This window comes from Carettochelys insculpta, chromosome 1, assembly GCF_033958435.1.
Source record: "Carettochelys insculpta isolate YL-2023 chromosome 1, ASM3395843v1, whole genome shotgun sequence".
Taxonomy (NCBI): domain Eukaryota; kingdom Metazoa; phylum Chordata; order Testudines; family Carettochelyidae; genus Carettochelys; species Carettochelys insculpta.
The window spans coordinates 320,697,694-320,712,303 of NC_134137.1; the positions used below are offsets into that span (position 1 = coordinate 320,697,694).

At 41.7% G+C, this 14,610-nt stretch overlaps 1 protein-coding gene across 1 annotated transcript in view; it reads left to right on the forward strand.

The window, feature by feature from the left end:
* Positions 1 to 6,044, forward strand: part of SLC38A1 (solute carrier family 38 member 1) — a 58,734-nt gene extending 52,690 nt beyond the window's left edge. The window contains exons 13-16 of the mRNA XM_074984067.1: positions 2,289 to 2,407; positions 3,411 to 3,552; positions 3,643 to 3,740; positions 4,965 to 6,044. Coding sequence (XP_074840168.1) covers positions 2,289 to 2,407; positions 3,411 to 3,552; positions 3,643 to 3,740; positions 4,965 to 5,066 — 461 coding nt within the window. The 3' untranslated portion in view covers positions 5,067 to 6,044. The remainder of the gene's footprint in view (positions 1 to 2,288; positions 2,408 to 3,410; positions 3,553 to 3,642; positions 3,741 to 4,964) is intronic.
* The last annotated feature ends 8,566 nt before the right edge of the window (positions 6,045 to 14,610 follow it).

Sequence of the window (14,610 nt, forward strand, 5' to 3'; positions counted from 1 at the left end):
CCTGCTGAGTTGTGGGGCAGACCAATCAGGAGATCAAATCTCCAGTTGAGCTACTGGACTAAGCCCTGGCTAAAGGCTAGAACTCCTTAGCTGATTGCTGCCTGGCAACCCCTCCTCGAAGGAAGGAAGGGCCTGCTGTGGATCCACTTATGATGGGACTGATCTTTGACGCTAACCTGTAAGCCTGTTTGGAGCCTGCTGCTTTGCGGAAGCCAGAGAGGCAAGAGGACTCTTACCCCACCTATGAGATGTTTTATTTGCAGTTACTTCCTTTGTATCTATTGATAAACCCTGGAAGGGTTGGACTATCTGGGGCTCAGCAGAAGGGTCCAAGTCTCTTAAGACAAAGCTGACGTGCTGAAACTCCCAGAGACTGCAGAACAGATATCTGGAAGTGTGCTGGGGCCTGGTCCCGGGGGTGACCCAGAGCAGGAGCCCTGGAGACAAATCCACAGAGGAGGCAAAGTCCACTTAGGAATCAAATCTAGTGCTACAAGTTGTGTGGATCTGTGAGGAAAAGAAACCCAATTCTTTCCTACTTTACTGTGTGCCTCGGTACTGACAGTGTGTGGATAATGCGGCACCTATAAGAGCCGCACACCCTGACGTTTGTCCGCACGTTATCAGTTGCAGAATCAGGATCTGGAAGGGCAGCATGAATTTCCTCCTTCCCCAGGGATCATTTTTGCAGACTGACAGGAATATAGATTTTTTTATATGCACTTTTTTCCTGTAGTCTTTCCCACCAACCTCTCACAGACCAGAATAGCATTTTTATTTTGCCTTCCCCTTTTCAAACCAATAGCACTTGTCTGTTTGCTCAGGGTGTTGCAGTTATTGCCATATTTAAACTACAGGAGTGTGGTTACAAAAAAATTAAGCGTTGCTAAAGGTCACTTGTTGGGCCTGCATGGTATTTTGCTGTCATGCTGGGTGGCAGACCATGGATATAGAGGCAGCAACCTGGGCTTATAACAGGAGAATGGGCCACATGTGGTGCAAGCCAGGTATGAGGAGGGGCTCTGCCAACCCATGTTTAACATTCCACTCTCAAACTGAAGGGACGTTTGTGATAATTTGGGGCTCTTTCTGCACATTGATAAGTGTTTCTTACCAGAGAGAGTTTATCCTTGAGGGTCAAATCTTTGTGATGAGCAATATTTTCGCCTGTACATGTATTGACCAGATTGCACCAAGTGGCAGGTATTTTAAAACTACATATCTCCATTGAGCCCCCTGCAAAATCTTTACCCGTCTGCTTCCCCACTTTATGTTCCATAGGCTGATTGCGGTGCTGTGCTTTCAGTTTTCTCCGGTTACCTTTTAGAAACAAAGTCAGAAGTCTTCCCAAAAAGGGCAGATTCATATTCTTTTTTTGTGCCCAGTGCATTTCCTTCCCTTAGCTCCAGTTATGAGAATTTTTAAAAGTCCAGAAACGAATGAATTCCATGTTCTTTCCTCTCTGCTAATCTGTGCACACCTGGACCACAGCATGTCTCACTGGTTAAGAGGTGGTCATCCAAGCAGTGGTCATTGAAGTGCAGATGCTGTGAGCACTGCTGATGGAGGAGGGTACGTCCAATGGAAAAAAATAAGGGTGTGGGGGCAGCTGTGAGAGGCAGCTGGATGGCAGTGTCTGTGGTCAGAGAAACCTCATGCTGCACTGGGAAGGGGTTGACTTAAAAAGGGGATTGTTCTTCAAGACAAGATGTTCTGTTTTCTCCTAGCACTCTGTTTGCTGCTTGAACTTATTTATTTAGTGCAACCTAGTGATTTAGTGTAAATTCTGCAGGGACAGTTTGTGTTGTTATTTTTGTATAAATTGAAGCTTCCAGAAAATCTCCAATAGCTATGCTATGCCTCCCTGTTGTCTTCCTGCAATGGACTTTAGCTTTGTGTTGCCCTTTTAGTTTCTTGTCTAAGGGTGCTTTCTTAAAACGAGGCCAAAAGAGTTAATCTGAATAATATAAGCCCTAGAATGTGGGTAAAAAACAGTGCTTTTTTTGTGCCGGTACTTGCCAATACTGAGTACTGACACCTCAGCAGCCCCACCCATGGGACTGGATGAGGGGTAGCTGGGGAGAGAGAGAGCTGACTGAGTACTGGGACCTCGGGTTTTTTTTACAAAAAAGGCACTGGTTAAAGCACTTTTAACACGAATATGTCATTCTCTGCCCTTTTGCTTGCCGATAAATCACTTATTGTTCAAGAAGGCTGTTGTTGAGTGATGGTTTCTGTATATTAATTGCCTGTTTGCTGTAACACTTACATTCTTGTCTTCCTTGCAGACAGTGTGCACTCAGATCTGCTTCACAACTACCAGAGTAGAGATGACATCCTCATCCTGACAGTGCGTGTGGCTGTCATTTGTGCAGTCATACTCACAGTGCCAGTATTGTTTTTTACTGTAAGTATAAGGTTCTGTGCACTTTTGGGAACAAGTGAGATCTGTAGTAGGTGCACGCTCCCAAAGCAAGCTCGTGTGTGCAGCCTGGTTTCTGAACCAGTGACAGACTACAGAAAGGACTTGAGCCTGCTGTCAGTCTTCCCAGATACTAAATTCCCATTCGCGTTAGGGGGAGTTCTGGATAAGAGAATAAGAAAATAGCCTATGATTAAAATAAATTAATCACTCTTGGAACTGGAAGGCGTTGAGCCAGTTTTAAATAAAAACACATAATGGTCTTTTCCTACCCTATTGATCTCTTTAGGGACAAAATCAAGGATGAAATTCATCCAGGAACAGCGGAAACACAGAAATCCTTTTCAGTAATGCTGTTGTAGTAGAGCTCTTAATGAGAGGGAGGCAGGAACTGACCACGAGGGCAGCCTTCACTTCCCCTGTATGTTTCAGGGACCAAGGAGGTCTGTACAACATCTGAAGAGCCTGCAACAGAAAGGGGCATTGTGGGCAGGTTGGAGGCATATCACCGAGTACACAGTTACGCAGATCCAGTGGATTCAACTCTCCCCCAGCCACATAAATGACATTATTGGAACCTACAGTGTAGACTGAAATGGCAGCCATAGAGCGGCTGTGTTGCAGAGCTGAGTGTGGGTGAACTCCCTTCCTTCTCATCGCTGTTTAATTCCACATACAAAGCCGATTACAGGAGCTTTCATACTAGCAAAATAGCCATGAATTTTGGACAAAAACATAATGGTTAACGTACTCCACCACCTCCATAAAGAAATATAATCCGAGGGAAAATTCATTTCTGTAGGCACACAAAAATCCAGTTCTTTGTTTTGAGTTCAGTATAAGGCTTGTTCCAAAGACAGTACCTCTGAGGTCTCCCATATAAGTGGGACATCTATGCAAATCTCATTGTCATGCACAGAATCAATAAAATTAGTATGCGTGCTTGAATGGTGTATGCTGTTCCTAACAGGATTTTTTTTTCCTACAGGTGCGTTCTTCTTTGTTTGAGATGGCTAAAAAAACAAAGTTTGATTTATGCCGTCATGTTGTTGTTACTCTTGTCCTCCTGGTTATCATCAACCTATTAGTAATTTTTATCCCCTCAATGAAGGATATTTTTGGAGTTGTAGGTACAGTATTATCAATTTATTCTAATAATAAATAACTGTTAGCAGGTGCTAAATTCCACAATAATTAACATATTTATTTGAATGTTACAGGAGTAACTTCTGCCAATATGTTGATTTTCATTCTTCCTTCATCGCTGTATTTAAAAATCACACAACAGGATACAGGAAAATTTACTCAGAGGCTTTGGGTATGGTTTTTTTCTGTGGATCAATTTAGTGCTTTGCATGTTACTTTGTTAAAATGCATTAGACTGAGAACTGATCTAATCTGATTGAACATACATGACCTTACTAATGCTATCTTTGTCCTTCCCTCTGTCACATGCCTGTGCACTGTCTTGTCTTAAATTAGATTGTAAGCCTGTTGGTGCAGGAACCTTACCTTTTTCTGTGTTTGTACAATACCTAGCACACTGAGGCCTTGATCTGATTGGGGCATGAAATCTATTTGGGGGCTTCCCAGAAGTAACACAGTTTAAACAATAGCAATCCCTAAGAAGGGTCAGAGCCCGTGAAAGTTTGGCAGCAGAGGAACTGCCGCAATAGCCACAATGTATTTTCCACAGCAACACATTGCCTGAAAGAGCGTACAGTGCTTCATGTTTGCAGTGCTTCATGTGTGGTTTCAGGGATCATAGTCAAATTTGGGATTCCCCCTGCAAAATGAGCTAGCTCTTCCCTGTTTGTGAACATACAGAACTGTGGTAACTTGACCTCAGCAGGGTCTTATAAGTTTTTGCTGGCTGTCACGCGAGGTTTGCAGTCCAGATGTCATAATCCTATGAAAACCTCCCTGGTTAAGGTAAAAGATCCTTATAATTTCCCTGCTGTGATTAGAGTCCTGGATGATTCTGAATAGTCCCTCTGTTTTGCTGAGTACACTCAGCGCATGACTAGAACCAGCACTTCTATTATCATGCCCTGGGTTTTGTTCATATTACAGTCATGATCTGGATTAATTTTATTTGATTCCTCCATAACTAAAAACTTATTTTGGGCAAGGCTTGTGATTCCACAGCTATTGCGCTGCACTGGCATGGAAGACTCTTAGGTTACATAGGTAGGTTAATTCACTGTCTCCAAAAGATGGCAATGGCTGAAGTGCGGTGAAAGTAGACCCTCACAGGATGACCTAATGCATGTTCTTTACTTCATTTTGCAATGAGCCCTTTGGCTAGTTAAAGGGCTGAGATGATGGCTACCAAAGGAGAACCTACTCAGCACTCTTCAGATAGTCGCTTGAAATGCATCACTTAAGGCGGAAGTGGAGAACAGATAGAGGAAAATTTCATTATCAGTGCTCACCAAGGGATTCAGACCTTTGTTTTAATTTGTAATTTTGAAATCCAGTGTCAATCTGTAAGGAACAAAGTTACCTTAGCTGAAAGATGTTTTCCCTTTTTTTCTTACAGGCTTCTCTTTTCATGGCATTGGGAATATTGTTTTCCCTAGTGAGCATTCCTTTGGTCGTCTATGACTGGGTGTACTCAAGAGACAATGCTGAAGGTCACTAACAAGTCAACATCATGCTGAAATGGATGCATCCTGTTTGTTATGCACCAGAGTCACCACTGTTCTGCTTTCTTACCTATCCCATCCGTTATAAGGTCACTCAACTCCAAATAATGAAATACTGATATATATTTTCTTCAAGAAAATTTCTTAACAGCAATATTAGTTTCTCCAATTCCAGTGAGTTTTCAAATCAGTTTTAAGGTTGTGTTGATTGTCTGCAAGACTTTATATGGTTTTGCCACTTGGTTCCAGTCATTATTATTTTTCACTCTTCTGGCCATGAATTGGATTATTCTAGTACTAGTATTAAAACTTCCAAACCACAATATTCAGTCTTCTGGAGCAAGCAATGCTTTTTGTTTTATGTTGTTTTGTTTTTGTTTTGTTTTGTTTTGTTGACAAATATGGATCCTGGAATAGTTCTCACAACTGATGTTTGGTTCTCACCATCTCTTTTTTAACCAAAACTTATTGTTAAATTGCATACATTTCATCTGTCTTTTCATTACTGTTTGTAAACCATTTCTCTCATTTAGTATGTGTACCAGTGTACAGTGTTTGTGTGAAGGGCACCAAGAAAACATCAGCTGGTGTTAGATAAGAGTACGTCTGATACCTGGTACTGCTCTTTGTAAAAGTCATTGTAGCAGCCACCCCAAATGGTTGACCTCACAGCACATCGAACTACCGTACAGAGACACGTACTCCAGGATGAGTGACCTTAGACCAAGAGGAATAGGAAATTTTCTCTTAAAAAAGGAGGATTTTCAAGGAAATAATTTAAATCCCAGATTTACAAGCTTTTTCCATTTTTTTTCTTTTTTCTTTTTCTTAATTTTTTCCTACCCTTCCTGAACTACACATATCTAGCTGTCAGTACCATGCTATTAACCCTTTGGTATGGAACACTGAGCATTTGAAACCAACCACAAAAAGGCAGAGCTGATTTCTGTATCAAAGAAATGGTCAAAAGTATGCATTTCCTTCCATGTAAACCAACATTTTCTAAATACATGTGCCCTGTGTCTACAAGAGCCCCTTCCTTTAAGAAGGGGCATGTTAATGAGTGGGTTTGAAAGATGCTAATGAGGCACTTCCATGAATATGCAGCACCTCATTAGCATAATGGCGGCCACGGTGATTTGAAAGTGCAGTTTTTGAATTGCACGCTGCCCATGGGGACGGGGACCTTCCTAAAGGACCCTGCAGTTTTCTAAAGCCCTTCTTCCTAACACCAGATAGGAAGAAGGGGCTTTCGAAAACTGGGGGAGGGGTCTCTTCAGAAGGTCCCTGTCTCCACGGGCGGCACGCGAGTTGAAAGCTGAACTTTCAAATCGCCAAGGCTGCCATTATGCAAATGAGGGGCTGCATATTCATGGCAGTGCCTCGTTAGCATCTTTCGAACCCACTCATTAACATGCCCCTTCTGAAAGGAAGGGGCTCATGTAGACCCAGTCGGGCAGTTTTCAGGAAAAAAATGAAAAAATCCAGTTATATCAAAAACTACCATCTTTAGCCATATGTAATTCCTTTTTCCATATTAAAATAATCTTGCATATCCCTAAGGCTGACCTTGTGAAAAATTAACTACTCTCTCAGTGTCCACCCTTCTCCAACTGAAGTCAATGTGAGTTTTGAATCCAATGAGAACAGGCTCAGGCCTTTATGCAAATTGGATTCTCAGTCAGAACCAAGACAGATCTTTTTGTTTTGTTTTGTTTTGTTTTTTGGTAACATCTCTTTAAATTGAACACTTTTTATATTTAAAAACCTCAATTTCTGTTTCTTCAGTACCAAACAAAAATAGCTATAAATTATTATTTGCAGATTTAACTTTACATTTGTTATCCTCCTTGGGGGAGGGATAGCGCAGTGGTTTGAGCATTGGCCCCTTAACGCTAGGGTTATGAGCTCAGCCCTCAAGTGGCCCATTTAGGGGTGTAGGGTAAACAGATTAAAAAAAGAAAAGGAAAATCTGACAGGGGGGATAATAGGTCCTGTTGGGAGTACAGGGGACTGTACTCAATGACCTATGAAGGTCTCTTCCAGCTCTATGAGATCCTGACCTATGAAGAAAGGCTGATGGAATTGGGCTTGTTTAGTTTGGGAAAAAGAAAGATTGAGGGGGTACATGATAACAGTTTTCAAGTATCTAAAAGGGCATCATAAGGAAGAGGGAGAAAACTTGTTCTTCTTGGCCTCTGAGGACAGAACAAGCAGCAATGGGCTTAAACTGCAGCAAGAGAGGTTTAGGTTGGACATTAGGAAGAAGTTCCTAACTGTCAGGGTGGTCAAACACTGGAATAAATTGCCCAGGGAGGTTGTGGAATCTCCATCTCTGGAGATATTTAAGAACAGGTTAGATAAATGCCTCTCAGGGGTGGTCGAGACAGTTCGTGGTCCTGCCATGAGAGCAGGGGGTTGCTCTCAAGGTCCCTTCCGGTCGTAGTATTCTATGGCTCTATCCACAAACTGGCATTTGTGGCATATTGCTAATATGGAGAGTGTCTGAGGTTAGCAATTCAGACACTAAGCACACAGTCTTTATCAATGTGTGAATGAGAGTCTGAATTCTGCTGTCAGACATGTAAGGTTCCTAGTGATGCAACTAATGCCTAATGGGCATCTGGGTGCAAAGTCAGGGGTTGAATGATGGTCTTCATAAGTTCATGTTTAACAATTTGTGATGACTCTTATTTTCAGTGGCTGATTCCTTTTACACTCACATAACTAAGAAAATAGACCAGGATTAGCAATAGTATCTGTGGATATTATGGGTCACTGCAGCTTTTTCTTTGTACAGATCTGTTACTTAAGATACTGAATTTCCTATGAGCTGCTGAATTGCCTTTACTCCTGTTGCTTTGTCCTTCCATCATTTGAAGTCACTGGGAGTTGAGGCAACTTAACAACTTGCAGGAGGTGCTCAGGACCTGAAAGGTTTTGGCCCTATGGGCTGGTCTACACTATGTAATTAGCTTGACATAAGGCAGCTTCTGTTGACCTAATTATGTTAGTGTAGATGCTACCACCTTGTCCCACTAAGTGCACTACCACACCAATATAATAACTCCACCTACATACAGGGCAATAGGCTTATGTTGGTGTAGATAGTGCAGTGTAGTGTCCACATAGATATTGCATCTCTTACGTCAGTTTTCTTGTCAGTTACAGGGCAGGAACCCTAGCTCCCCCTGAAGATCTAGATTGCTGGATCCTTCTCCCAGCTGGGAGTCAGGGTGAGAAGCCTAAGCAGCCCCATGTGAGCTGCCAGTGGGGAACAGCTGCAGGGGAAAGAATCTGGGGCAGAGAAGCCCCAGGTGACTTCCTTTGGCTCTCTTTGAGGAATGTGGGGTTAGAAGGTCCAAATGGCTTCATCCTGCTCTCTGCAAGGAACGGGGGGAGCAAGAGGGAACAGAAGTTCTCTGAGAGCCCAGGAGCCTGTGGAGCAGCTGGGCTATAGGCAGGGAGCTACCAGCAGAGCTGAGAGAAAGGGCTCTCACCTTCACACACTGTCCCTCCTAGGTTGGCAGAAATGCTTCTGGTGAGCATGCACACCACCAAAACATGGAGGGGAGTGTGGACATGCACCACCGCATTAATTGCTGCAGTGGCTAGAAGTTGACCTAGTGTAGGTTGACTTAGGTTTGTAGTGTAGACTAACCTGTGAAAAATTCACAGGAGACTATGTTATGTCCTTTTCTTTCCGATTCCTTTACTCTTCTGCAGCTAACCGTACCAGTTCCTTAGTTGATGGGACCTGGGCAGAGGAGCTATTAAGGGGGATTTTCAAAGGCACAGAGGAGTTGGGTGTCCAGTTCTCATTGATTTCCCATGTGATTTGGGCACTTTCCCTCTCCTTCCTTACTCTCTTTGGCTATGTCTACACTGGCTCCCTTCTTTGAAAGGGGCACGGTAATCAGCATGATCAGAGAATACTAATGAAGCGCTGCAATGAATATGCAGCACTTCATTATGCTAATTCTCCCTACAGCAACTTCAAAGTGTCAGCTTTCCAAGTGCCGGCATGCATGTAGCTGTGGGCACTTCAGAGTGCCCGCAGCTACACAGCATGCCAGCACTTGGAAATTTGATACTTCAAAGTTGCTGCGGGGAGAATTAGTCTAATGAAGTGCTGCATATTCATTGCAGCGCTTCATTAGTATTCTCCAATCAGGCTGATTACCAAGGGGGCAAGTGTAGGCATAGCCTTCGTGCCCTTCCTCAGTTTGCATACTTATTGTATTTATACACTGAGTGCAATTTCCCCTAGGCATAGAACCATGACCATATCTTTTCTGAAAGGGCATAAATGGCACTCAGTCCTTTAACAGGATGTGTGCTGGCCCTGTCCCCGGAGGGAATTTCAGTCAGATGGATTTACTCGTATATATAGCTATTTATGGAAAGGAATAATATGTATGTTGATGTCTGTTACAGACTGTGAAATAACATGCTTTTTGATCATCAGCTTTATACATTCTTAACAGAATGCAATAGACCCTGCTGTAACTGTCAGCAACACTGATACATGATCTGTATGTGGTTACCTGTACCGTACTGCAATTATTCAGTTTGTTTGGAATAGTGAACTTGTAGCCAACAAAATATGAGCCACGTTTTAGCTAGGATTTTAAGAAAACTGTAAAATGCTGTAGGAGTTCCTCTGTTAAGTTAATTCAGGGTAGTGTATCTACTTAGTAGGTGGCAGCATGCTTTTCTTTTCTAGAGAGTTTGTCACTATCGTGGACACTGCAAATTCATAGGCTGTATGTGAAATAAGTTAAACTCTTCTCTTACTGTCTTTGGAAAGTGGCGGGGAAAGAAGAGAGAGGTTTCAAGCAAGAATTCCTATAAAGTTTTAGGACTAGATCCTTAGATAGTGTTTTGTTGGCTGATGCCAGCTGCAGATCTGGCCCATAAAATTCTCTGCTTTTAGCTTTTGATCTTGACTAGCATTTAATGTAAAGTGATTTGTGTAGAGAGAAACCAAGAAGCTGTCTCCCTCCTTTCTCTCCCCTTGTCTATTTATAAACATAAGTATAATACGTTACCATTTTGGAACTAGACTTGTGGAGGTAAAATTGTCATGGGCTGATGTGTACATATGGGCCTGTGCAAGATCTTTGTGCCATATATACCCTAATTTGAGGGATCTCACAGTTCACAGCCCTTGTACTGTCCCTTGGCAGAAGGGTAATTTCTACCCTTTGAATTCAGGATTTCTGTCTGTTCCAGAAGGCTGATTCTCTGAGCTTAATAAGAATATGTGTGTGTTCTATTTTGACTGGTCACACACCTAAATAAAACCTTGAAAAGCTATTTGGAGATACCGTGGGTATGGCCACGCTAGCCCCCTTCTTTCAGAAGGGGCATGGTAATGAGCCCCTTCGGTAGATGCTAATGAGGCGCTGCCATGAATATGCAGTGCCTCATTAGCATAATGGCAGCAGCACGCGCTTCGAAAATGCCACTTTCAAAACGCACACCGCCCATGTAGCTGGGGGCCTTTTGAAACGACCCCCTGATTTCGAAAGTCCTTTCTTCCCAAAACCAAATGGAAGGAAGGGGATTTTGAAATTGGGGTCGTTTTGAAAGGCCCCTGGCAACATGGGCATCGTGTGTTTCGAAAGCAACACTTTCGAAGCGCATGCCACTGCCATTATGCTAATGAGGTGCTGCATATTCAGGGCAGCGCCTCATTAGCATCTACTGAAGGGGATTATTCCCATACCCCTTCCAAAAGGAGGAGCTAGTGTGGCCACAGCCCCTGAGTTTCAGCTGTACTTCTGCCACATGGCACAAAGCACTATACATATTTATAGCACTGTATGAATAATTAATTATATATAATGGTAGCTTTAGCCCATCCTTACATCAGCAAAGACTAATTGTTTTAATCATATAATAAGACTAAAGAGCATCTTGGCAAAAAGCCTTCTCGTTTTACATTTACCCAATCCAGTTCCACAATCCCATCACTTTAGGACCAAGCCCCAACAGTTTGTATTCTGTTCCATAACAATACCCATAAGTGGCTCTTCTTCGTGCTACCAGGAAGTTCACACAAAAATTCCCAAGAGCATTTTGTATCAGGAAAAACTTTTTCCTGTAATATATACAAAAGGAATGTTTATTTGTATCAAAAAGTAAGTGTTTCTTTTACAAACTGCGGAAAAGGTAGCAAATTGGTAAGTACAGAGCTGAAAAAGTCTGAACGTTAACATACTGTGCACGTTTCTTTCTGAAGAAGAATCTATGCAGTTGTGTGGTATTGTATGACATTTCATTTTATGTACATATGTATTGTAAATAAATAGGATGCTGTATATTTTTGCAATTGTTTCCCCCCTATGAAATACCGGTGTTAGTCTCTGCATAGTAAAAAAATAGCTGTTTGTATCCAAATTGAAATAGGAAAATGAATATCTTAGCATCCAACTTAACAAAATGAACAACCTCTCTCTTCTATACTTAATCATCGTTGCCTCAAGTAAACTTTAAACCTAAAACTATAATTATATTGATGGATGTAGCAAGAAAACGGCTGCATTTGTTCGGTATAGTCCCGTTAATTTGCTAGAATTCAATTATAATGTCTGTATTCATATTTTTCTCAGTAGCAAATTATTCACACACTGCTCACGATGGGTGAAATTCTTCTCTGGTGAAAGGAACTACACAATGTCTCGTTTCCACCTATTGTCTTGGTAAGGATCAAGTGGAACTAATGTCATGAATAGGCCTTGTTAAGGTTGCTGCACCAGGTGAATTTTTTCACCCACTAAATAATCATGCTTTAGAAACAAGTAGTAGAGACAAATGTGATCAAGCATATTTCATACCATGTTAAAACTGTACAATGTAGTATTCACTATTTATAAAAATAGAAGTTGAGAAACGGGTCTAAAGTAAATATTTATTTTCCAAACTTGCTGTGTAGACTTGGATAGAGATGAGACTTGAAGTAATGTTTGTTTTGAACATGAGCACAAATTTGAGAGAAAATTTATTCGTTGCTTTTACAGAGCCTTTCAAACCACTGTGTGTTTACATCTTGTTTTCAGTGTTTCAACCAACACAATACAAACTGTAAAAGGTATTTTTCCATGAGACTTGAACTTTAGATTGTTTATACTATATCCATTTTCTAGCGTTCTTATGTATGTTAAGGTTCATCCAGCTGTAGCACAAACACTACAGTGTGACGTATACCTGATGCCGGTTAGTTTCCAATGAGGTGTTCAAATGACTCATGGGTGATATTTTGCTCCTGCTAACGTCACTATATTTTGTGCTGTTCATATTAAACATAAGCAACTAGAGTACACTGTTTCCCAGTCGTTGTGTTAATAAATTTAAAAAGTAATAAGTTCTATAATCTGTTACCAATATAGTTTTTAAACATTAAAAATGTGATCTAAAATAACGTGAATGTTTCATTCATTCTTTCAAGTGGACAGGTATGTGTTTGTTACGCCCTGTTAAACATCACGTGCTAGTAGCTCCTACTGATGTTGAACAGTGCCTATGCAAGTAATCACACTGAACTCAAGGCTTGCAGCCAGAGGTACTAGACAGTCAGGAAGTGGATGGCTCAAGGAATTGATAAGGGTCAGAGTTAGGAACAGGTACTAGATACAAATGTGATCGAGCATGAAAATTAGTTTCATGACCCTTGTTGAGTACTGTCCCTGAGAAGGGGAGAGGAGGGCAGATTAGAATGCCCACTAATAGCACTATTCCTACACAGCACATTGGGCAGCTCCGCACATGCAACTGACGCTATTTAAAGAGCACATGCAAGTGTGGTAATGGTGAACGAATAGAAGTGTGTTTTGTGTATGTGCATCTAAAGAGATCCTTCGTACACTCTCACCATTGTGATTATGTCTGATACAATGGTAGCCGAGGAAAAGCTCAAGAACAGCTGCTAACAGATGCAAATTCTGGTCTCAGTTACACTGATGTCACAGAGTAACTTGATTGAGGCCTTTCGTATGTACTGACTGTCTGTAGCCCCCATTTTCCATGAGTAGCCAATAGAATGACCACCAGTAGGAAATCTCCGTTTCTCAGCACGAACAGATTTCTGTCCTACCCAGATTTCAAACCAGGTCAAAAGCAAAGAGTATTGGTCCTGGACCACAGTAAAAGCAGCAGAATACAGATGTCAGCCCTTTGGAAGAACACATATTTTTGAAACTGTAATCAAAGTTTGTAATTTATTGTGATGTAAAAAAGTTATATGTTCACCAGCTTTTGCAGAGCACTGAGTTTTTATAGGTCCATATACCCAAAGGTTCCCAGTAATATTTTGCACTAAGGTTGATGATCCTATTAAATCTCCCTTATTGTACATAGATAATTTGAAGAAAATTCTAAATGCTGAGGAAATAGCTTCACAGGCATAATGAGGAATTACCAGTGTGTCTCAAAATTAGATCATCATGAAAGGAAAACAAGCATCAGTCTGTCATTCTTGTATTCAGTGGCATTTAGGCAGTGGGAGCCGTTTCCTTTTGTTACTGCTGGCAGCTTGCTGGCAGCACTTACAAAAGGCAGCGTGGCCCTGATGCAAATTGATAAACAATCTTGTTGATCAACAAGCACAGGAACTTCAAGCCTAACCCATTTTTGTTAAATTTTGACTACTGTAACGAAAGAAGTGGCACCTTTCTGGTATGAACAGAAATGGGTCACTGGGGCTCTTCACTTCACCTAGGCAGATTATTTCAATTAGAATCCACAATCATCACAGTTCATGCAAGAAGGCGCAGGAATATGGACACTGAGAAGCAATCATTTGTCATAACCTTCTGGCGACAATGACAATCAGACTTTGTTCCTGGAAAAACCTTAGCAGTTAAGGCTGTTTGAGGTTTTAGTTTCACTGCAGCATTGCTATTACTCAGAGAAGAAAGTTACCACATTTGTGTGGGAGCCAAAAACCTAAAGTAACATTTTAAAAGCTGTTTGTTATAGAGAGGGCAATCCATTGATTCTCCTCAATGTCAAACAGCACAAAACAGGTTAAAAGCTGCCTTACAGGGACATGTAAGCATAGCCCTGGTGTGAAAGAATCGTTGGACAGCATCTAGCTGATGTGGAGTTACCTACACCACCAGTCCACCTTCCTATTGTGCAGTGTCCCAGCTTAATGGTGCCCATGCTAAGAGTATATCTACACTTACAATACTACAGCAGGCGGCTGCACTGTTGTAGCACTTCAGAGTAGACACTAGTAAGACTGACAGGAGGGGCTCTCCTCTCAGCTTAGATTATCCATCTCCCCAAGAGGAAGTAGCTAAACTGATGGGAAAATTGTAGACCGGGGATTTTGGTTGGCTTACCTACGCCATTCGGAAGTGTGGCTTTTTCTCACCTCTGACAGACATAGTTAAGATGACCTAATTTTCTGTTGTAGCTCAGGCCTAAGTCACAGCAACACCATCTCTCTGTTTCACCTCTCCTCCACCACACTGAGCAACTATCCAGTAGCAACTCTGCACAACTACGGAGATGTCCCAAAGGGATGGCCAA